This window comes from Neolamprologus multifasciatus, chromosome 22 (assembly GCF_963576455.1).
Source record: "Neolamprologus multifasciatus chromosome 22, fNeoMul1.2, whole genome shotgun sequence".
Taxonomy (NCBI): Eukaryota; Metazoa; Chordata; class Actinopteri; order Cichliformes; family Cichlidae; genus Neolamprologus; species Neolamprologus multifasciatus.
Window position 1 is genome coordinate 16574586 of NC_140459.1, and position 25922 is coordinate 16600507.

Sequence of the window (25922 nt, forward strand, 5' to 3'; positions counted from 1 at the left end):
TACTTTGCCAACTGTGACAGACATGTTGACAACTGTAAACCGGTCATGAATGTTTGCCAAACACACACTTCCTTTGCTCCTAATTTGTTGGTATTAAATGTGAAATTTGCCATCACTCATCTCTGTCTGCTTCGTCAACGCCAAACAGATCATTAGGTTGGGTACTGAAAGCGGCACGTTTTAGGGTACCGACTGAATTACGTAAGGTGTTGAATGAAAACAAATGCACAGGGCAACTGGCAGCAGCAGGGAGCAGAAAATAAAATAAAATGTAGTACTTTTACTCAGTCAAGTGTAGTATCATAGTGTATTTTTCCATATGCTCCCCTCCCCCCCAAAAAGACCAAAATACTATCGGTTTGGTTGGCATGAGTGACGATTGCCTGAAAGAATTTGTATAAGAGTCAGGCTGAAAGCACAAAAACAAAGCTGTTGAAATGATTCTTAAAACAGCTCCCAAACAAACACATAAACGGAGAACAGAAACCCACATACAGATAGGATATTCAAAGTCACATATGTGACAGGATCTCATTCCACTTCCCGGCCATAAACCAGGGGAAAGGACAAGCTCGTTTATGCTCTTTGAAGATTCATGCTGCTGGTAGTGACTTAGGAAGTTGTTTGTTTGTCTCCGAAGGACCGGCTATGTTCATGACATCCATCACATTTCCAGAGCCCGGCTCTCTAGAGCTTTATGTGCATGCAGGATGAATTCAATTTCAGAGGCCCTGAGTTTTTCTTAAAAAAAAAAAAAAAAAGGAGTAGTCATAACAGACACTCTGTTGAGGTGTGATGGGATTTTTAAATTGAGACCAGCTGTGTATGGAGTTCATTTTCACCCATATGAAGAACTGCAAATCAGCTGTGTCCTCGATGAAACGTGCCTGTCAGAGAGAGTAAAACATCTGATCGATTTTCCTTTTCCTTTTCAGACAAGTTGACAAAAAGAGCAATGCTGACTCCAGACTTTTCAAAGGCAAAAATAAAAACCAATTAAAATGCCCATCGTAAGTGGCAAGCAGATGGTCGGAATGGGTGCCCTGACACAGACGCTCTCCCACAATGTCTGGAAACTTCATCGCGGGAGAGCGGGGGTGCAGTTCAAAGTGAGGTCGTAAACCAAAATGAAAACAGAGACTTAGCAAACACAAACACGAATACAGCTTTGACAAATGCAACAACCCTTGAAAGTTTCATTAAAAAAAGCAGGACTTTCCCTCCCAGGTCTTGAGAACACAGCGAAGCGCTGCGTGGTGACTGTCGATCACGTAGGAAAGTATGCATTCGACAGTAAGAAGTGCTTTTGTTACGGGTCAAGCGCAAGCCCGGCGTGCAGTCATCATAAAATGATGCACTTCCTGAATGGCTGCATGGTTAACATTGTTGTGCTGTCGCTTTAGTGCATTCTCATGTGCACATCCATCTCTTTTTTCCTGCCAGCTGAGACGATTTACAGCGTCATGCAAGCTGGTTTGCCGTGGCTCTGTTGTCCACCCCATCAGTAATGGCTATTGCCGCTCTGTCCTGATCCTGGCAGGAAGCGGGGATCTTAATCACACTTTAACTATAGCTTGCATTGTCTGAAGAGACAGAAAAAGGCCACACACAGGTTCTTGTGACACCCACACATACACAAAAACTACACACGGTTTTATGGCACAACCCCCCCCCCCCCCCCAGTAGAGGCAAGGCTTCATATTTCTGACAGTGACTGATCCATGAAACCTTTTCCCATGCTGCTGCCCTCTGAATGTCACACAGATGTGACATCAAAGTATCTGTTTAAAGCTTTCAAAAAGCACTAATAAAAAGTCTTTTTGTCCTGTACTGTTGTTGAAATTAAAGCTAAAAAGCTTTGATTCTTTTTCACATTTTCCTAAAAATTGCTAATTTCTGTTGGTTCAGATTGGAAGAAGAGGATAAGAGCCAGACCACAGGATAGAGGTGGACTCAACCTGCCCGGCTGTCTCTCCTTCCTTCCCCCTTTCCTGCATGTTTGTCTGTCTTACTGTCAGGGCGACTCCCCACTGTCTGCTGTGGTTTTCTCCCCTCTTTGCCCTTGACGACTGAGTCATGTTTAAGCGCTAACATGAAAAGAATAAGGACTGGCTGGAGCTACCTTAAAGTAAAATACTTGAAAACATTCCAAGATGATCAGATACTATAGTTTTGCTGCCATACATGCAGAAACTGCACTTTTACATCTGTTCTGAGGACGAGAGAAAGCAAAAGAGAGGAGAATTGTAACAAAGAACAAGACAAGGGAAGAAAGAAAAACAGATTAAATGACAACCACTCTTTCCTCTTTAGAGCCATTTGCAGTGTGTCGGGTTGTTATTTCACAGCAGACCCTTTCACTGAACCTTCATCGCAGAGCCAGGGGCTGCTCTGTGGTGCCAAACACAAAGGGACGAGGTACTTAAGGCTCCAGCACAATAGACGATACTGAAAGTCATTCTTAATGACACCACAAATGGAGTCACAAAAGCACACTGAAGGCCGAGCAATGAGGCAGTGCCTTTGCATGACCAAAATAGATGTGCTGGAATGAGGAAAAAGATGGTTTCGGGCCATTGAGGCAGTTCACTGGAATGCGAGTTATTAATCCACCGAGCGGCATCTGAAATGCAACTGAGCACAGAAGATGAAACTGAAAAAAAGAAAGAAAGAAAAGCTGCACAGGCAGGAATAAATGCTGAATTATCTACACTAATCAAAACATCCACTCTAATCTGGTGTCTTTAGGACTAAATCAGCTTAAAGAGGCGTCCTGGAAAACACAGCCAACGCCAATTACTGAGGTGACTCTCTCTCTCTCTCTCATGGATCAAAGGCTGTGAACGGGGACATGTGGACAAAAGTACACACGTGCATGCACGTGTTCTCAGAAGCCCTTTGGCCATGGTGTGTGAGTGGCCAGATGTGCTGACAGGATCTCTGCAGTTGACCAAAACAGCAGCACAGAGAGCCTGTAAGGATCACTGCACATCACTGCAGTGGCTCTAAAAATGTAGAAAAGCTACTATAAATACCCGAGGAATCTTTATAGTAACTGGTTTGGAACAAGTTTATACTTTTGGGATGCAATTGAGAACCTCATTTCAGAAAATATACGCAGATGAGGCCCAACATATAGACCTCTTTTTTTTTTGGTAAATGCAATGTTCTGCTGGGAAAATGTACCAAACTGGTGCTACAGACCAAGCACGCCATGCTACAGTGACCCGCGTCTATGCCTCGATGAGGTAGAGCCGTTTTGGCTCAATGAGGGGGATCCCACACAAGACTAGGCAGGTGGTTTACGAAAGAAGAAAAGGCTATCAAGTGATAACTGTATTTACTTTGTTCTTCTATTGTCGTAATCCTGTACTGCTGTACTTGTGTGAAGCACTTTGATGTACCTTGGTCTTTTTAAATGTGCTATAGAAATAAAATTGAAACTGATGTAATGTTCGGTAATAATAAATGAGACTTGAGACAAAAATCACGATAAGAAATTCGTCTCCATGGTAATATTTAAGCATTTATGTCGTCAACACGAAGGCATAAACCGTTAAAAGTTTAACCACCTTTTAGCACATCAACATTTTTTCCTTCTTATGGTAAATTCTGCCTAATATCTTCTCTTTGATAAGTGTTTCTGTAATTTCACAACAGAAATTTAATAATTTTCTATCACATGAAAAACTGAGGCAGGGTAAGTGAGGAGGGGACGTGTATGCGGGTTGCTGAGTGTGGTTTTAGTTTGAGCAGAGCTCCTGCTCTTTGTCACAGTGACTCCAGAGTGGGAAAGGTCAGGGCTGGTTTGGTTAAGGTCAAACCTGTGGGCCTCACCCATATCACCAACATCCCCATGATTCCCACACTCAGGCTTACTTTGGCTGCAAGTATATGTGGAGGCAATAACAAAATCCTCCCTGATTTACTAGGGGGGGAATCCCTTCAGTCTTGTTTGGAAAGATCATTTCCTTCTAACTAACTCACCCTGGACCACCCTGGTCCATCACATGTTTTCCACTGCTTGGCTGGCCTGGTTGCCGTTGTGATGGTCCTTAATATCATTTAGCCACTCCTCCAAAGACGATCTCATCCTGGTGGAGAAAGTTAAATTGCCACTACGCCACGCTCACCCAAACTGTCGTGACAGGTGGACTCGAATGTAGTCTGTTTGTTCTGCAGACTGAAAAAGCAGCCGAATAGCTCGCCCAGTTATTCATTAAGTACTTCACAATTAAAATATCTGCAGAACATGTGTGCCTCTTTTATGTGTGCAACCCCATCTGCCTCAAATAGAAGTGAAATTAGTAGCAAACACTGCATGGTGTGTGCACCAGATACCACAAAACCCATTGTTGTGACAAAGACTCCCTTTGATTAATCTGTGATTAATTTCAAAAGTCTTATTCTGGGATGAAAGAAAGTCGATTTTTCAACCTCCCACATGTTCCTCCCCCCTCCTCACATTTTGGATGTCAACAGTTTGCAATGAACAGAAGCACCCGATTAAAGTGACTCTTATGCTAAAACAATTAATAACCCTTCCACTCAAGCAATTTCAGCAGGCGGCATTAGTTCTTCCTGTTACTATGTAACTTTACTGTATGACAGCTCTGTAGTTGTGTTAGGAGAAAAAAGTAAATAAAAGGTCATCTGCGGGAAATCTGCAAAGTGGAGACATTCAGAAATATATATTTTCCTTTTTTCTTTGATCTCCAAGCAACTGTGCAGTCCAAGCTGTTGTGTAACAGTCTCGGTCTGGATGTCTGCACAGCTCAGCTGAAACTGGCACAGCTGCTGATACAGTCCACCGCTTTTTCTATTTGTGCTGTGGTGCCACATCTTTCTTTCATTTGGCCGATATTGGTATCTGATCGTAGTTTTCACAGGTGGGGAGAGCAGCTGGGTTGCCCAGCACGCTCAGACACAACCTTGGATCTATTTATTTAAACTTTCAGCCCTTTGCCAAAGAGGGGTCTCTTGTCACTGTTGAAAGTTTAGTCTGTGTGCAGGCCACTGGCATAGTCTACAAAAACAACTGCAGTCCCCCCCGCCACCCCCTCCCCAAAAACCAGCCCTTTAAAAACAGGAATGTGCTTTGCTTGGATAGATGCAGATTGTGTCTGCCATGGTGTAAGTGCAGGTACAGTTTCAATGTAATTCAACATGCATGTCCTCGTTTGAGCCCCACTTGTAATCCAGTGTACACAAATCATTAAAGACCTTCATCACGATTATTAGAGTCATTACTGTAGTGTGGAAAATTAGTAGCTGTGCACCACTACCTGCAAGACGGCGCTGAAGCCTGTCAGCTCTCAAAGCTTTTCAGCACATTAAAAGCCTTCATGTGCAGTTCCTGTTATACTCCAGAAACAGCTTGGATAGATTCAGTCCAATGTTGTGTCGACCAACAGGGGTCAGTTAATATTTCTGTTAATTTATGGGGAACTTATTACACTTATTTTCAACTCCACATTTTACATTCTTAGACTCTGTTAGAGTAATTTTGTGTGATTCATGGCACACTGCTCTTCGGCGCAGCCCAGGCTGTTTTAGTTCCTTTGTCTTCTTTTAGAGCAGTGGTGTCAAACTTGAGGCCCAGGGGCCAGAATTGGCCCAACAAAGACCCCAAAGCTTTGGAAAATGTGGGCATAACTTTTGAACGATTACCTGCATTTTCAGGAGTTTTACATCATTTTCTACTGATAAGGACTTCTCACGTTGCCTTTCATAGTATATCGACATGACCAAATAAACCGTTAAAAGACAGAAAAGTTCCAGGTTCCCGCCCCCCCCCCCCCCATCTACTAAAGACTTCTTAAAAACATAAAAGGTCATTTTCTGCTAATTAACAAAAAAAATGCCCAATCTGGGCAAAGAGTTGTGCTTCTAGATTTCTTTCATTTACTACCAGCAACAGATGGTTACAACACACTGTTGTAATAGCAGTTCTTTTTCTTATATTAAGATGTGTCTGGGATTAAATGTGCAGTTAAACTTCTAAACAGTGACAGAACAGGGAGGTTTCAGTGGCTCACTTAAGAATAAAGTGGGCTGTATGTGGCCCACAATGTAAAACGAGTTTGGCTGACCACAAATGGAACACTGAAGGAAGACGGAGCTGTGTGCTGAGATGATCGTAGCAGGATGATCGCCTTTATTTTGCATTTGGAGCAGTCTGAAGCCTGAGCTTGGGAACTATATGCCAAGATTATTTGAAACTTTTGCTGTATTGTAACCATACAACTAATGACAAAGAATAGTGAAACGCATATGAATAGATCCACTTTAATAGAAGAAAAATAAATAAATAGAAGCTGGTGAAATGCTGACATCAGCGTAAGGAGTGTTCCCCTCTTAGGCTTATCTATATCTTAATTTGCATTGTTTTGAGACAGAATATGAATGGGCAGTTAGTACTTCTGCAGTTTCCCTAGATAAGCGCACCATAAACATCTGACAATACGTCAGTCGTGCTGGAACACTGTAGGAGTTACTGACGTATTAAACTGGAAAGCAAAAGCTGAGAAAACAAGAGGGTACAGGAGTCACTGTATGCATTGCCCCCAAAATGAGATCCCAATTTAGAGTCATTAGTTGGCAACACAACAAACTGCTCACACACTGGAGAGAAGCAGAACTCCACATACAGAACTCCTCCAACTCTTATCTTCTCATGTGTCCTATTCCCCCCCCCCCAACCCCCCCAAAATCCCTCGTTTGCCTCAATTCTTTGCGCATGGCAAATATTTAAGAGTCTACCCTGCCCGACAACGACAGCAATCGAAATCACCTTCTGTAAACTCAAAAACGGACATCAAAGATATCTCAGTTCACTCCACAATGTTAACAATTATCTTCTCTTTGCTATGATTAAATACAAGCACCCTGTAATGAGAGGCTACTTGGACAAAAACCACAAAGTGTAACCCTGTACTCTGCAGGTGAAGTTTACCACTTCAAAAAAAAAAAGAAAAAACAAAAAAAGCTGCCATCAGCACCTGGACCATCAGCATCACAGTCACTGCATCACCACAAAACTGTGGCACGTGCTGAAGCAGTTTTACCAACAATGGAAATGTAAGCCTGGCAGGGGAGTATCAGGTAGACGAAAGAGACATGGGCACATTCAAAATACCCACTGTTAAATGGAGCAACACTGAAAAGGTACATGCCCATACACAAGCACAGACAGATGACCAGTCAAGTGTTGGAAGGGAGGGTCTGTCTGAGCAATGAAGTACAAAGATTTTGAGTTATTAATCAAACCCTTTAGACCAAAACAACATTGGTATGTCAGGGCACCATTTAATGTTTTTTTCCCCTCCCTAAAGCTTTTAAAGTTTTTCATTATAAACTGCATCTATGAAACAGCTACACATGCCATCCAGTGCTGTAACTTTTTAAATTCTATAATTAAGATTTTATTTTCATGTCTAGATCAATATGAAAGCCACGGCTGGTTGAGGTTAAACACAATCCCCCTGCTGTGACTGGATGGTGAGTCACACTGTTTTAATGAGTGTGTGAAGCCTTTCCTTTCATCTGAGCAGACAGAGAAGTAATGTGGCGACACCACTGATGACCCACACTAACAGGCTGGTACTGACTGATACAGTCCCCCCACACACACACTTTCCCATGCCACTACACTGGTTACAGGGGCATCTTCTCTCAGGCATAAGGTACTCACACTATCATAAACACACAACTCTTTGTCCAGCACTTAACAATAGACTATACAAAAAACCAGTGTTACAATTTCTTTTGTGAAAAGTCGAGTGATGTAAATTTCAACATTCAGACACTGAATGTGGGGAAGGCTCTGTGCAAAAGTAGAGGTATGTTCTAGTCTGGTATGAGCACAAATGCACTTCTTCATAGGAGACTCCAGGCAGTTTGGAAAGTAGAACAACTACATGGTCATGACATCCACATCGCCAAGTGAATCCCAGTGACGGGGCACATTTATACTTTCCATTCTCCTGCGTGTGAACGGCAACGGATGACAAAAGTGACATCATACCCGTTGGCACGAGTTGCTCTTTGCCGTTTTTTCGCCCAGTTGTGCATCTCTTAATTTTTCTAACAGATGAGCTTAAGCCAAGACTGCCAGCATGTCCAGCCCCATGGGAGATTTCTGCAACTTTGAGACAAAAGCGCCTTAAAAGCAAGTATAAATGGATGAGGCGTCATCACTGGTGTCCAAAGAAACCACTGCAGCGAGCATAAATGAGCCATAAGGATGCTCCGACTGTTTCAACATCAGTCACAACAATGCAAATTCCTCTAAACCACGTCAGCAGTTCACCACCACAATAGCACTAAATACGCCCCCTCCCACAATAAGAGCAGCCAAATCTCTCTATCAGCAAAGACTCCTCTGTCCTTCTGGTGTTTGAGGAAATTTCCCCTTTGTATTAAAAGCTCTGGAAGAAGCCAGCAAGGGGGAATATTCATGAGAATCAAATGCATCACCAGAGGAATATAGACACTTCGATAAGCAGCAGGACAGTGAGAAGTAATGCATGACGTGTCAGCTAAACCACAAGGACACAAATTATGGCTTTCAGGTGTTACACTTACGCGACCTGACTGGTCGAATCAGCCTTTATTTTTAAGTCAAACATTACTGCAGGATGACTTATGAGACAACTTACAGTTAGTTGGTTTTGGTCTGAACATTTAATCTCTTGAGATGGTGACTCACACTCCGATTGGGCCTCTCAAATATCTCAACCTGGTTTCTTGCTGGAAATCTGTGGATATCTTTTTGTTTTTTGAACCACTGGTTGACAATTAAAACAATACCCTGGAGTGAACCCGTTCATTACACAACCGAGCGAGGGACATTCCAAGAAGGATTGTGGGTATGAATAGACGTGAATGGTAATAGATTCATTTGTATGCTCGATGACTGGCTGGCAGCAGTCGAGACCCTCTCCAGAGTTGGGATCAGTGAGAGTGCGCGAGAGACTAGGAGTTGGTTCCCATTCAGAGTGCCGTGGTGTTGTGTTTGAACAAATACACCAGCACATGCACACACACAAACTGAGAGAGCCCGGTAAGGAGTCTCTCTTTTCATGCAGATCTTTTGTCTCTCAGTAATGTCTGGTATGCCGGGATACAGGCCTTTGCTCAATGACCTGATTTCTATGGGACTGCCGAGACACTGGTCTGTGTGCGTGTGTGTATTTTTGTGTGCGCATGAGTGTGTTTTCATATGCCTGCGAGGGCTTCCTCTGGATCAGGCACAGGACTTACCAAGGCAGACAGAGGCAGACTGAAACTTATCCAGCCAATAAGAGAGCCGGAAACACAAAAGCACATATACAGACACACACAGAAGGCCTGGCATGAAGTAAACAAAAAGCCCTCATAATTGGACCAGGAAATATTCAGTGGGGAAACTTGATTCTAGTCAGCACCATAATTGCAGCCCAAGACACAGTTAATGCAACAGTTGATAGTTTGGTAGGTTTACCAGTTGGAGGATATTTGAAAATAAATATTTAAACTAGTATTAAAGACGTAATCTGCGGGGTATAAAGAGGCGAAGGAAATCACACAGTGTAGATGAGCTTACCTTGTCTCTGTATGAAGATCCTGAGGAGCGGGTGAGCGGTTGACACCGCCTTGACGAAGTTGTCGTCGTTGTTGATCGGGAGCAGGTCGCCGTGAACGTCGGCGTAACCAATCATCACTTCCATGTTGGCGATGCGGTGGATATGCAGGATGAGTTTGTAGAACTCCTCAAACTTGCCGGGCTTGACCCGATCCACCGAGAACCGGCGAAACTCTGCCCCATACTGAGAAGAGGAAAAAAAATAAAGGAATAATCAAAAGAGGAGTTGTGAGAGGGACAACCAAACAGGATGAGGAAACTGGGATTCTGACTGTTCCACATAAAAGTCACAGGGTGGAAGTTCACCGAGCGTGTGGTTGTGACCTTATGTAACATAAAGCACCCAGAAAGGAAGGGTTTTTTCCTGAAGCAGTAAACAAACTGAACAGCTGTGATTCCCTGCAACTTTAAATAACGCAAGAGGAGTGTAACTTTCCAAACAACTGGATTACACAACATGAAACCTTCAGGAAATATAGAACAAAAATACTTTCAGTGGGAGACGACTGATATCTCTGTAACTGAGCTAAAGTTACAACTAAAACTGCTTACATCAGCAATCTGAAGGTGTGAAAATCCCTCTACAGTCACCTGTAAATCTCAGCCCGAGTCTTGTTTATATAACGTGTACAAAAAGCTAATTAAGCTCTCCCTGTTCCCCTTTTCTCTGGGTTTTGTGCTAAGCTATGGTGTCTGCAGCTTTGTACGAAACTGACAAATCTCAAAGTTTTGTTATCAAGCTTCTGGCAAAGAAATGAATGAGTGCATTTCCCAGAATGTATAAACAATCCAGTGATTAATAACTCAGATACTTAAACTTCTTAATCATGAGAATAAGGTTACTTTCAGCTTCTCTCTTATTAACCAGGGGTCACCATAGCAGGCAGCTGTGCAACTTTGATTCATCTTTTTAATATCAGAGGCCTCTATTGTAAATAGTAGATTAACTGGTTCCTGTCTTTTCTACGCTTTTTCTACCCAAGTGCTTTCTAACTAATATAAGTGCCTTGAGGGAATGTATAAATAACACCAAATTGAATTAACACACATTGACACTCCACTGCATGTGTTGGGGTTCGGTATCTTGCCCAATGATATTTTGTGATGGATTGAACCCCCACAGTGATGATTCATTGGTCGGTGAATTACTCTTTGAAAGAAACATTTTCTCAGCAAACTGTAGATATCAAAACTTAATAACTGTTTTCTTCCAAGATCCAATGTTGATGGGTTTATTGTAACTTTTTTCATTGGTGCGGATGCTTTTAAACTGTTGTCATTTGTGTTGCCTTTTGTAATTGATTTCACTCTTTAGGCTTAAACAACTACACTTTAAGGATAATGCCCCAGGAATCACTCCTAAGATCTCTAATAAAGCAATATTCATTCGGTGTCTCTAAATTTGCAGTACTTTGAGCGCATTACAACATGAAGACTCCAGATAATCTCAAAGGACTCTGATGTAGCCAACAGAAAAATAAATACAAAAGCTGCAAACTTCTAACCCTCAGTGGTCGCCATCTTGCATACATAGTGGATTGGAAGAGAAGAACCAATTTTTGTCACTAAGAGAAGGTTCCAGGGGAAAGATGCACTCATCAGTAGGAATTATGCATAATTTCCAAAACAAACTAGGAAAAAAAGGAGAAAAGTCAGCACCAGACTTCACACTGAATTTGGATGAAATGAATTTGATTAAAATAAATAAATAAATCACCAAACAGCAGCATTGGTATAAAAAAATCCAGCCCATTTTTTGGGCTCTGAAACCATTCACCTTATTTGTACTGTTTGAATGATTATTCTATGCCTTGTATATAAAACTAAACTACACTCCAGAGAGTCAACATTCACAGAGGCAGAATTCTAGATACTTACCCTAAAACATTTGCAGGACCTAGCTCAAGTAGCTTTTCAGATTTGAAAACAAGACAAAAGTAAACCCACCTCAACTTCATCCATCAAAATACTTGGAGAGAAAAAAAAAAGAAGAAACTAACAACATTAGGGTCATGAAATTTTGCACAATTGCTATAAGAGGTCTTTCTTTTCCCTGGAATATTTTCAGCCACATCTGAGATGGTCAGCTGTGAAGCATCTGAAACGCCAACATGGAAGGACCCACAAGTACATTTGCAGCCCCTCACCAGGCTGACATTTACTAGATGGCCTTCATATACCGAGCACACCAGTCTTCTAGTTTACTTATCTGCAATAAGCTGCATGAGCACATTCCCTAAAACCCAGTCCCTTTACATCTGTGCCTGCTGTTGGGATCTTCCTACACTGGCTAAAATTATAACTGGATAAGATGCATCGGGGTCTGGGTGGTTCTCCATCTCAGCTAAATCATTTCCTGGGGGAAACGCTGTAGCTTTACGTGCTACTCTGCACATCAAGATCGTATCACCGAGAAAACAAATTTCAGTCGCGCACTGCCTGAAAACACCAGGAAATGAAAAGCAGGTCGCTATACAATAGCAGAATTCAGGTAGCCATGCATGACAGTAGCAGGCAGCCACTCCTCCCACCCACTATTTATACACAAAAGCACAGACTTGAACAACTGGGCTTTAGCTTTTCCTGGGTAGGCCACTGTATCGCCAACGAGAGCGTGCCTGAGGGTCACGACAAGGTCATCATGTGACTGAGACAAGCACACAAAGGCGCGACTGAGGCGCAGAAGCACGGCACAATAATCTACAACAACAGACAGCAGCAGTGGCAGCACCGGGGTCTGAATCAGAGTAGTAATTTGTAGACTAAGGCGCTGTTTGTTACTGTAATCATCAGCTCACAGCTGAGGGAAGCTGACAGCAGAGGAGAAGAGTGGAGGAGATGATCAGGGAGCAGGAGGAGGAGGGAGAAGAGGAAAACTGCTGACATAGGAGAGCAGCAGTATACTGACTGGGAAGAAGAGGAGCTGGGGGGGATACATTAACCAGCTCTGTAATTAGAAGATGACACATAAATTTAAGAGGCAGTGTGTGAGGAGACTTAGGGGGATACCGGGTGTAATTTGTTGCCAGGCTGACTCAAGGCAGCGGGAAAGGCAAATGTGTGAGGCTGCATTCTGAAAACCTGCCACCCACCTTCAGCTCATAAACCTCAGTCTGTATTACAATGACACAAGAAGCAGACAAGCAGGTTCGTCAGAGTGAAGTAGGTGCTGTTAGCATCGAGGAAAGTGAATCCGAGGTGCGCATATACTGTAATCAACTCTGAAAGACATCATACACTACGCTACACGTACCGCAGCATAATTATACTTGTGCGTATCACTATCCTCTGAACACAACTGCTCTCTTAGTGCAGCACGTGATCAGTCCGAAAAAAGAAATCTGTTTGAACCAGCAGAACCCGGTCTCAGGTACGAGCAAGTCTGAACATGGCGCGATTAATCACGGGCCTCAGTGCTAAACCTCGACTCTTAGAGCACACCACTACAAACATGACATCACTTGCTCCGCTGGCCTACTGCTGCAGAGTGACGTCTGACAGGCTGAAACATGTCTGGAGCCTTTTAACTGACACACTGAAGAAAATGGAAGATAACCGACTTCTTGTCTCTGGCCAACGCTGGCTCTTTTCTTACCTAATATTCTGTAAGTTGGGGTAACTCACCTCAGAAACCACCTACAGGCTCCCAGGATTTTAAAAGACGAATAAGTATTTAATAAAGGAGAACCACAGGACCCCACTCCACTCCACTCAACCCCCTACATCTCCTAAAACACTGATAAGAGCTTGATGTGAGTGAAACCAGCAGCTCCTGGCTGAGGGCTCAGTGACAGGCAGCCAGACACCTCCAGTGTTAGCCCTGATAAGCTTATCACAGAAACAGATTCCTCTCAAAGAAAAAAAACAAAACAAAACAAAAGAAAAAAAACATGAACCAGAAAGAACCAGTCACACAACAGCAATCAATCACATATGTAACACTCTTGACACTTCTGGAAATCTGAATGTACCTCAGCATTTCTGCAGCGTCTTCATAACAGACATTTTTCTCTCTAGAGCGTTATTTGGCATACGATTATTAAAAAGGGAGTGCACCTAAAGGCCATGTTTGCTTCTGCTTAACAAATGGATTATTTCAACTTCTTTTGGTTTAAAGAAAGTAATCGCGTAACAAAAATGAATGCTCAAATGTTCAACTGCACCCAAAGACACTCAAAAGCTACTTTTGGGGGCTTCCTTATTCACAAAAAGGTCACCGCAGCGACCAGGTGCACGCGTTTGACTTGGGAGATTTTGTGTCCCCCAGTTGCAACCAAAGAAGTGATTTGCATCTCCTTCTGCAATCAAAGCGGCATCTTTCTCCTATCAGAGTTTGTTTCGAGTCACACAAAAACTCCACGTACTGAGAGAGAACTTCATGTTTAATAAAGCGGCTGTAGGAACCAACAGTAACTGTTACAACTTTACAGTAACTACGTAGAGGAAATGAAAACCTGTTTGTCATGGCACAAGTTTGCACAACTATATAAAAACAAAACAAAAGTAAATACGAGGATGATTCGAGTCGGTAAATAAGCCGTTTGGCTTTGGATATTACTATGAACCATAGTTGTTGTTATGGAAACATCTGTATCTAATGAGAAGGTAGGAAGTCTGTATACATTTTATTGTGTATTTTTTTGTTTTGTTCGTGTTTACATAAGGTAAGTCTTGATGAGTATTACACAATTTATGAGTCCCAAACCTCATTGATGGGTCTTGTTTATTTTTTTAAAACTTTTATTTCATTTCATATTCTGTGTATTTCTTAAAAATGTAACAACTTTTACTCATTAAAGTAAAGTATTAGGTTACATTTACAGCACGCTTTTAGTGCCAGAGTTGGCAGTCTGGAAAATCTCATTTTACAGGAAAGAAAAAGCAAGATAACTTTATCTTATTGGATAAAACAAACACTGACAAAGTTTAACTTTGAGGACATAATCTGCAGTTTGAAAATGGTGATAGATTGCATTACATATTACTGCAAAACTTTAAAACTGCAATAATATTGTAATGTGACCGAAGTATTGTGAGGATATCATATTATTTACTACTAAATGATGAACTGAATTACGTGTAGCTGATCCTGCTCCTCTGTGCCTTCAGAGGCCCAGACTGTGGCGGAGCTATGTAACAGATAAGATTTCCCTTTACAGGTATTCAAATGTCCTCAACTGTCAGTGTGCTATTTCTCTCCAAATAATCAGCTTTTGTTTCATCAACACGCTTAATTTCTTCACTGAGGTAGATGAGGGAACATGAGGGAACGCGAGGGAACACAGGGGAAGGTGTTAGAGCTCCCAACACACCCCAAAGGAATCAAAACAAAACAAAGCCTGACGAAGCAGAACAAAATGTGAAACCGCTTAAAGTGACGTGACGGAGAGGGATGAGTCACATCTGATCCAAAAGTGGAAACGTGTGACGTGGTGACATGACGGTGTGCCGTGGTGACGCCGGTGGACCTGCCTGTTCTAGCCACAGAGCTCCTGGCGTGCCAGTCCCACCCACAAACAATCTGCGGCAGCCACGGAGTGACCACTCCTGTCTCTGTGGAACAAACCCTGCAGCAAAAAAAAAATAAAAAAATGGCAAAACAACAAAAAGAACAAAAAACCCCACCTACACACAAACACTATCCTTTTTGGCCGTTTTTGTGTGAGTACATGCTCACCCACCTGTCACCATCAGAGCATCTGTGCTCCATCTGTCCACCACCCCACTGAAACCGGGCGGCCAAAAGGTGGAAACGACTCAGGAGCGAATGAGTCACCTTTTGCACCACTTGCCCATCTCTCCATCTAACCCTCAGGTGTGAACACATGCGAATACTGCATTATCTCACAAATAAATCAGAAACACTGGATTAGAATGCAGGTCACCAGCAATCATTGTGGGGTTCACAAGTGATGAGTGTCAGCTGGTAGTTCTTCACAGAGCCCACATAAACAGTCACTTGTGTATCAAAAAAACAAAACAAAAATAAAACGCTTCCTCTGCAGTATAAACTTAAATAAGAACTGCATAGCTCATGTGGATGTATTGTGTACGTGTTGAGATGAAAAGCTTCATAAATCAGGGCACTCCATTGAGACATAATACTTGAAATCTTGGCAATCCACTTGATGTTTGTGTGTCCATTAGTCTGTCAGCGTTTTAAAAAAAAAAGATCCAAAACAAAGAGCTAGGCTGATACTGTGTAGGAAAAACACAAAAACTCAGTGCAACGTATGACTTTAACAGGTGGAAACTTTGTTGCTGTAGGAAATCTGGAGAGCTAGGTGCTTCAAAAACAACCCCATTACCCACCTACCCAGCCCCCCTCCATCAACCACCCACAGCAGCATCGGGGAAGAAAGTCAAATCAGCACAATCTGGATCGGAAGTAAGAAGCAAACAATCACTGCAAATGAGAGAAACATCCAGAACCTGCAACTTTCCCCGCACAACTCACGGGGAAAAAAGCGGAAATAGTTATGTGGCGTAGGCTGCACACCGTCCGACCAGCTCCGGCTCCGTGACGGGACAGCCATGTGAACATTTATTATTATTATTATTATTATTATTATTATTTTAATCCCCCAAATCCTATCCACCCACACCGCCACCAAGCAGGGCTTTCAAGTTTCCACTCACCTTGCTTTTCACTTCCACAGCGTTGCAGTTAGGATTTCGCAGAGGTTGCGACTTATTAAAGCTCCGATTCATTTTTTCCCGTTTGAAGGAAAAAAAAGAAAGAAAAAAAGTTCAGCCGCCTTTGCCCACAGAGAGAGGGGCTCTGGTCCCGGGCTTTCTGCTCTAAAAAATTCTCCCTGTTCGCTTCTTCCACAGAACTTCGTGTTTCTTTCACCTCCCCGACTTCTTTTTTCTTTTCTCAGTGCGCTCCGACAGACATGAGGGAGGACTTCACGAGAGAGCAGGAGGTGTGCGACTCGCCGCGTTGACTTGAGGAGTGTGAGTTAAGTTTTGAAAATGACATCAGCCCTCTTTAAAAAAACGGGATTCTGGGATGCATTCACGTACCGCACGAAATCTCCAACTCCCTCAGTCGGGATCTATTTGTATCCTTGCTGTAGTCAGTAAAGGCTGAGTAAATAACAGCTACTACTGATAATAGATTAAGGTTTAAAAATGTATGCTAACGCAAAACAAACAAACAAACAAAACACACACAAATATTTATAACAATAACAACTTGATATGCATTATGTCCTGTTAATAAAAATATCATATTAAATCAGCCGTGTTTAGTCGTCTTTTGATGCATATGAAGAAAAAAAATAATGAAACCAATATATATATATATATATATATATATATATATATATATATATATATATATATATATATATATATATATATATATATATATATATATATATATATATAAGCATTTAAAAATATAGATGTAAAAAGTAAGCAGACTTCCTCTAACCCCGCCTTCTCCAATGTATAGCCTAATATATTCAGGGTAAAAAAAAAGTGGTCTTTCCGGTTAGTTCGTGCATTTCCAGAATCTGTGAAGGCAGCACTGAGCACGCTGGACCTCCGAGACACCAGAGGACGCGATTTTCTAAACATTTTTAAAAAGGTCTGTAGCTAAATGATTGAATTCATTGATCCAAACAAGGTGATGTAAGCCCACAAACCCTGTGGTGTGAAACAAATATCTTTTAATATAACCCCACAGTTCAGTTTACAATTATTACCTCTGTAAGTGAAGGTGAAGCGTGAGCCACTGGGAACTCAAACACATAAAAACACCATAGTGTGAAGAAAACAGCCAGATATCTTTATATTTAACCATCTGCTGTAGCCTGCTCAACTTTTCAGATACATAACAGGTGAAGATTTACTTGCATTTTTACATTGTCCTCATAATATGGAGTTAAATGTGGCCTATGATACCTTTAAGTCTTATTTTTGGGATCTTTTACAGACCACAAAACCATCTTTTATCCAGGTTACACGGGATTTGTAATAAAACCTACCACCCAACTTGGGTGGCCAAGAGGAAGCTATTCTTCTGTCAGCAGAGAGCTTCAAAGTGCACCAGGTAAACATCTCTAATTGCCCCTGGAACGTGATAATCTCACACCCCCTCCTTTGTGAGGTATAGGCATCCTGAGCCATTCAACCTGAACAAAAAACCTCACAGCGTAAGAACCAGCTGATCGGGAATATTAATTTTCAGCTGCGTTAATTAGCATCCATGATCCCATCCGCAATCCTGCCTGACAGCATTCCTGGGCCCCTGAAGCTGGCTGTGCACAACAGCTGCAGGCTGCTACCCTCTCAGTAGCTCAAAGTGCTGCTGGTTTACTCTCTTCAGGAATGTGTTGACTGCTTACAAACAGAGCCCAAACCCAGGTTTCACTGCGATCCTGCAGCACAGACTCTGCAGAGCTTCTTATGTGACTGCATGCAGGGATAGTTACGCTGTAGTAGATTTAGTGAGTAAATGTTTATCAACTGTAGTCAGAACTACATCTGATGGGTGCCCACAATCAAGTTAGAACTATGGTTACATTGACATTTGGTTATTTGCAGAAGAGACAGTGATTTTTGATGTGTTTCTGCAACATCTGATGCTGTCATATTTGCTGTTAGTTAATAATTAATGAAATATTGTGAGGTGAATGTGGTGGTGCTCTATATAACTAGCTTTATGAAAACGAGTAGTCAAGCGTATTGCGCCCACTAACGGCCGATGTGTGGTATTGTTTTAATGACTTTAACAGTGCAACAGTTACAGCGTGAATTAGTCAGTGTGCTTCAGTAAATTAAAAAATCTGCATATGTTTTAACTGAATTATGGTGGAAAATTCTGACCTTCCTCTACATAAAGTTAAATCTTTTGCAGTTGTAACAATCTGGGCCTGAATCATCACAGGTGATTGCCATAAACCTACCATAAGGAACGATGGATAGATGTTTTTGTTGTGTGTCAATCAGAAGAACTCATTTCCCTGTTCCCTGGTTGCCAAAACTTGGAAGAACATCCATTCATTTCCTTAATTAGCATCTGAATCAGAATACTTTAATAATTTCAGAGGAAATTATGTGGTCACAGTTGATCCAATAACTAACTAAGCTAAATAGAATACAATATATTACAAAGTTACAAAATATAACAAAATCGCTGTAATAAATACAAATAGCTCTAATCATAAATATCCCTGTATATTACACTCAATTACATATATATGGGTGACACTGAGGTGCCCCCTTTGTTATATTAATTGGAACTTTTCTTTGTAGACGATGTGATATTAAGTGTGTGCAACTATTGCAGTGTGTACTTGTGTAGATGGAGGAGTTATACATAGTAATGGCCATAGGAAGAAATGACTTCCTGTGTCATTCAGTGGTGCATTTGGGTAACGCGCTCCTTTGACTGACCAACACACCATGGAGTCGATGAGAGTTTATTGTCCAGTATTGTCTCTATCTTGGACAACAACCACCTTGAGTCCAGCTCCATCCCTACAACGCTACTGGTCTTGCGGATCAGTTTATTGAGTCTGTTGTCATCCACGACACTCAACCTGCTGCTCCAGCATGCAACCACTGGTGTCCTATCAGAGCTGAAGGTCCTGTCAGGTTGCTGATCTGCTGCAGGCCGCTTGGAAGAACAATCTAACACAAGTAAAAATGACACGGTCTGAAGGTTTAGGGTTTGTTGTCTTGCCACGAACTATTGTGGATGCTGTCAGTGAAGGTATGCTTTCAGTCTTTCTGTTTGTCATCAACATTACACAAAAAGTAAATGTCATGAAACTTCATTGAGCAGTAGTGGAGCATGTGCAAAGGAAGATCTCACTAAATTTTAGTGATGGCCCACATTGGCTCTTTAAAACTGCAGTATAGTGTATTGGCGTTGGCAGGGGGAAACCCTTTTAGTTTTCTGTGCAACTAAAGTATCTTGGCTTAAAGATATTTATTTTCTTCTTGTCTCAAAAGCCAGGCAATCAATCAGGAGAGAAAGAGACAAAGGGGGATGTACATTTACTTTAATCAGCTATCCTGCAGCAAAGCCATTTACATGATTTTGCTTTTTCTGTAGATGGTGGGACAACATCCAGACTTTCTTTTAAATATAAAACTTTATGCAACATCAAACAGAATGAACAGAGTTTTTTTAAACATAGATTTTCATCTCACATCTTTAATGATTTAACAAGAATACTGTATGTGTCATCAAGGAAACAAAACAAAGCCATAACTCATAAAGAAGCTTCAATCACTAGTATGTTCTTTGAAATGGAAGTTACAAGGCTTTCATGATCAATGAGGATTACAAGGCAAACATATAAATTTACTCTGGACGTGAATAAAAATACAATGAAACCACATCAAAGGTGCTGACTACACAAAAGTAATCGATCAGCTCAATACAGACACAACCAACTAGGATGTTGGCTAGTTGCCATCCAATACTCTATTCAGAATGAGTCTAAATCTATTAAAGTTATCTCAAAACACGACAAAGGGGTCTGCTACTGCTTTGGGGCTGATCAGCAGTGAGATGAGTCTATACAAACAGCAGTGTGCAGAGGCCCCGAGCCATCGCTTATTTCTTTATATTTTGATGGGAAAATAGGAAATGTGTGCTGTGATTTATTTAAACAAGTATAAATGGAAATATAGTGTATACATGGAAAACAGAGTTTGTATTCTAACAAGCTTGAAAGTCAGCCTGAACTTTTTTTTGACAGGCTTTCGAGTAATTTCTTTAATAAATCTCCAGGAATAGTTATCCAGGCTTCTTGAAGGACATTCAAAGTTCTTCTTTGGATTTTGGGTGTCATCTGTTATGTTTCTTGTTAAGATGATCCCACACTGCTTCAGTAATGTTGAGCTCTGGGGAGGCCAATTCATGGTTGATAGTGTTATATTGTGTGCTTGTCTATCCAGTTGTGCTTTTATGGCATTGGCAGTGTGTTTCGGATCATTGTCATGCTGAAAAATGAAGCCGTTACCAACCAGACACTTGCCAGATGGGTTGCATCGCAGATTCAAATCTCAGTGGACTTTTCTGTGTTCATAATTCCAAAAAAATTGATCTCCAACACCACTGGCTGAAATGCAGCGCCAAATGATGACAGAGCCTCCACCATGTTATAGAGATGGATGAAGACCTCTCTCCTGACATCCTTAATATATAATGACAATGATTTGAACCAAAAATATAAAATTTGGATTAATTAGTCCATAAGACCTGTTGCCCCTGATGAACACAACACAGTTCATCCCACTGATTCATGTCAGTGATAAGTGGCTTGGGATATTTTGGAAGCAAAATGGCTCAAGGCTTTTGTAAGGTCCTGTATGTTAACCAGATTTTTGATACAATAAGCAAGTGGCTGTAATGGTGACAGTGAAATATTCAACCTTCATTGTGTTTATGGCTGATTTAATTGCATATTCTTCTTTTTAGTGAACAGAACAACATGGATAAGATGAGCTGCACATTACAGCGCATTACTATATATGACAGCACGTGGATTTCCAATGGAATGTTGGGATATTGATTTTTTTTACTCTGAGAGAGTTCCCCATATGGCCACCAGAGGGCAGACCACACCCACATAAGATACACACAGCAAGCACTTGGGGGATGGGATCAGTCACATAGAGAGCTGACACAACAGTTACAACGCATGTTATTCCCCCCCCCTCCACCCCCCCCCCCCCCAAAAAAAACAAATTATATGTCTGTTTGATATAGGCAAAATGCGGTTTTACTTCAGATACTTGCTGTAAGAGCGACCAAAGCCAAATATTACAATCTTAAGAGTGGCTTACAGTTTACAATTTAATTGTTCTGCTGCTTATTTGTTTTGAACTGTCAGGGGATAAATATGAGGAAGTCAATAAAAGGAAAAAAGTAACAAAAGATAATATAGAAAGAAAGAAGGTGTGGAAAGGTGCGCAAGTAATACATAAACAAATTACAGGTACTAAAGAATAAAAGAATGAGGAATAAGAAGAAAACAGTAGAAGAGGAAAAACAGGTAAAGATGAGGAAGGCTGGATGCATCATTGCTTGTCTCCATAATGAGGAGACAGTCATTTTACACTCAGAGCTCATAGCAGTTTATGGTTTTTATCCAGCTAACTATGTCTGAATTTAGGTGGTCCTTTGTTGGTAATGTGAGATGAGATGATTACAGTGAGATGAAGAGATACACACATTAATCCATCCTTTGTTTAGAGACAGGAAAACATCCGGAGCTGGTTATAGTAGGGTAGGAATGCCAGCCAGACCAACAGAAAGGCTCCTCAACTCAGCCCACCACGCTGTTCTGCTTCACTCACTCTCTGATTAAAGAGAAAAGAGGACCCCCACACACACATGCACACGCACGCACGCACGCACGCACACACACACACACAGAGAGAGAGAGAGAGAGAGAGCCAGATCTAAAGATTCAGGTCATACTGAACAGACATCGTGGTTGAGCTTTCTCATAAGCAGAGCTGTCTCTGGAATCACTGCGTCATGACACACCACCAGCCTCTCCAGCCATGTCCTTTGACTTAAATGGCAAAATTAAATGCGGCACAAGTTGACAAATGGAAAATTAATCTCTCCGTCTCTGCCTCTTTTTTTTCCTGCAGCGTGATTCTCTTGGAGTATATGTCTGTGCATAAGACAGAGAAGAAGGAGGAGAAGCAAAGAGTATAAAGAGAGTGAAGTAACACATGCAGCGATGCTGGGAGAAGCTCTTTGGAAGGTTTTCACCTCTGTTGTGGAGGCGACTTGGTAAGTAGTGCTGATTACACATCTGCTGCCATTTGATTAAAAACACATATTTGTACACTTCAGGCTGGTGAGATTTCCACTCAGGTACTATCAATGCCATAGCATAGTGCTGAGTTGTTTTCAGGACTTCATCTTGGGATTTCATCCATAGAATTACACATTTTCATTATTTTTTTTGTTTATCTACCAGTTCTGAGGTTATCTGCCATTGATGTTTCTCTACTAATAAAAAATATTTTTACTACATCATCCTATGTCCTTTTTCTTTTTTTGCACTAGTAACCATGTGACCATTATGGTGTCCCTCAAGGCCCTGTTGCGGATCCTCTAGTTTTTCTACTAGTACTCCCCCCGTCCCTTCAACCTTTGTTGAATAATATATACTTTTTTCATACAGATGGCTTAAACTGGCCTTGATTAAATAAATACTTAAAGTAGAAGAATTTGGATCTCCCAGCTATTTCCATTGTAATATCCATTGTATGATGTCATCTAAACCTTTAGGTCCTATTTCACTAATTCCTTTTGATGCTGAAATAAAAATGGTGCTCTTTGCATATAAAAAATATTTAAAATGAGATATCCTTATAATTTTATGTTAGTAAGGAGGAATATTATTTCCAATGTAAAACCATCTGTTTTCTGAACTGTGTAGATCAGCAGCAATGGGTATCTTTGTTTATCATTCTATCGTAGCCAATTCTACAAAATGCTTCCTTTAAAATACTGCCAAATTTCAGTATTTACTGATTTGTGAATTAATAATATGTTATATTTGAGAGAGAGCTGGATATTTTGTAGCTTAAATAGACCAATAAATTAGCACTGCATGTTTTGGTACATGCCACAAGGGGAATGAGGCATGTTACGTTTTTAGTATGCGATACAGCTCTGGTTGACTGCCTGTAGTTGCTGCTTGCAAGCGTCATTCCATTTGTGAACTTCTGACCAGTTCTAAGGCCCTTTTACAAAGTTCCCCTGAGTGCTTCTATAAATCCTGGAGCCTTTACGCTCAGCACGTCACTGTTTGGACAACCTCTCAACATTTTCTCCAAGCAGGTCTTTCAATATAGTCTCCAATGTGTGGAGGTTGGTCTATTTTTTGGGATGCAGTTTATTTGCCTTCAACTGAAATATTTGCTCTGATTAAGTCTCCAAATATCTCATATCATATCCCCAATAAACCATGGGACTGTCACGTGTGTTTACACACACGTAAACACACAAGACAGAGGATTAAGGCAGAGAGCATGAGGTGGAAAGAAAGGCAGGAACTGACAGGTCAGTATGGCTACAACAGGGGGGCCATGCCATCCTCCTCACCTCAAGCCTCACCCCCTAAACTGAAATCAGGCCTATAATTCACAAAAATGTGCAAAAATATGCAAATGTATTCCCGATATTGTAACAATTACTTATTGTCAGTGGATTAGACATGTAACCCTCCCACCTCCAGACAGCTGACAACGAGTCAACTAAACAACAACAGCTGGTTATATACTAATGTTGTGCCAACTAAGTTATTGGGCTTGAGCTTCCTAAAAATCTCACTTTCCATCTGATAAATAGTTTGATTGGATTCTCACTCTTCTATTAGAGTTCTTTGGAGTTTATTCAAGTTTATTCAAGTGTCCAAGTCCGACTTCAAAGAAAGTTTCACTTATACTGATTAACAGTAGCTAACAGAGACTAAGTTGTAAAGTCATTCTATTGACCTGGACACTTCTCACCCGGCATTGACAACTGAGGTAAAACGTGGACTGACAGCCTACCCATATATTGAAACACTCTGGAGCGAATCCAGTCCGGAAAACATCCATCAAAGCAAAACTTTGACTCACATACACACACGTTCTGGAAAACTATCTAGTACCACTCACTATTGTTTAACCAAAAATAAAATATTTAATTGATACCTGCTATTTAATTCAATATTTTTTGCCAAGTATTTAAATATAAATACATAAATAAATAAAGCCTATGCATGTTCTGTCTACTTTACTGACACCTTTTGGTGAGATTTTATGTACTGTACCTTTAAGGGTCAATAAAATGTTCACAAACTTTACACCCCTAACAACTTGTCGCTGTACACTAATGACGGGTAATTATTTTTCGTTAAACATGTTTTGTTTTGTTTTTATTTGAATTTTATGAAGTTTGGTTCATGATTATCTTTGTTTCTGTCACTATTCGCGTATGAGAGAAGGATTTTTTTTGTGGGTTTCCATTTAATGGGAGTCATAACTACTTGGTCACAGGATGCTTATCGAAACATTGTACATGATGAATGACTTCTATAAATAAAGTTCATCAATCGTGAGCACGCAAACATGGAGATAACTCCATCACGGTCCTGCCACCACCTGAGGGTGCCATTGCCTTACCATTAACCATGCACGAACATGTGCTCAGGCACGTACACAGGCCTGCTTTCAGTCATTGTCTCGGTCGCTTTTTAACACCGCATACGCACACACGTATGAACACGCACACACACACACTTTCTTTTCTTTTAAACAATGAAACCTCTCACTCATTGACGCCTGCTTACTCTCAGCCTTGTGCAAATGCTGCCTCTTGTCCAAACCGAGTGATTTGTGGAGTCTTTTGATGTGTAAAGTGGCAAAGACCTGGAGCTGGATCTGGACTTCGTCACAGTGCTGGGAGTCAGAGACACTTTACTCCAAACTCAGGCCTGTTTCACCCCAAACTTTGAACAGTTGAACCATAAAAGGCAGAGAATATTTTGACCACTTTTATCTCACAGGTATAATTTGATGTTATAAAGTGTGGCCTTAGAAAAATCTTCCCAAATGATATGCAACTAGAAGGGGCAGTCTCAGCAGCAGCTCTCTCTGATTCCTCCTGGTGACAAACCAACACCTCCATCTTTCTTGTGACGCTGTAAAATGTGGAGCCACTCCTGGTTCATTTCTTCTCCCTCCAGAATGAAAACATCAGCCATCTGGTCTAGAGGTGAAAGGTCAAATCTCAGGCTGTTAATGAGGATGGCGTTGCTAGGTGGATGTAGGATGTGTGAGTGTGTGTACGCGTGCATACGTGTGTGCCAGGGAGCCTCTCTCATGAGCGTGTCTGCTTCCTGAGTGAGCATTAAACATTAACGACTCAGCTCTATGAGTCTAGAGGGAGGACAGGAGACGTGAGTAGAGAAAGAGAGAGAGACAGTGTGGACGAAGTCACTTCAGAGAGGGAGAGAGAGGAAAGAAATGTGCAGGTGACACATGAATGCATGCACTCAACACACACACACCCACGCACACATACGTACAAATGCATCCTGGATCCTCTCTTCCTTTCAGGCGCTCTCGCTTCAAAAAGCTTTTCCTCTTGTTTATTGACTCAGCCTTCCAACATTCAGTACGTCAATAGCTGTGGTCGATGAGAAAGAAAAAGGCGCAGGGGATACTGCTGCGACGAAGGCGTGTGCGCATCTCTATATGCGTGTGTGTGTTTGTGTGCGCGTTCACCAACCTTTTCTTTCACCTGAGCCATTTCATCCAA

At 41.4% G+C, this 25922-nt stretch overlaps 1 protein-coding gene and 1 long non-coding RNA gene across 2 annotated transcripts in view; one reads left to right on the forward strand and one right to left on the reverse strand.

Moving 5' to 3' along the window:
* Positions 1-16624, reverse strand: part of pard6gb (par-6 family cell polarity regulator gamma b) — a 37062-nt gene extending 20438 nt beyond the window's left edge. Inside the window, exons 1-2 of the mRNA XM_085148072.1 lie at positions 16265-16624; positions 9587-9809 (exon numbers count right to left, since the gene is read on the reverse strand). Of these exons, the coding sequence (XP_085004198.1) occupies positions 9587-9809; positions 16265-16336 (295 nt within the window). The 5' untranslated portion in view covers positions 16337-16624. The remainder of the gene's footprint in view (positions 1-9586; positions 9810-16264) is intronic.
* Positions 16625-21484: 4860 nt separating this feature from the next.
* LOC146493239 (uncharacterized) overlaps positions 21485-25922 on the forward strand; it is a 59976-nt gene continuing 55538 nt past the window's right edge. Inside the window, exon 1 of the long non-coding RNA XR_014871986.1 lies at positions 21485-22397. This is a non-coding gene — a long non-coding RNA (uncharacterized LOC146493239). The remainder of the gene's footprint in view (positions 22398-25922) is intronic.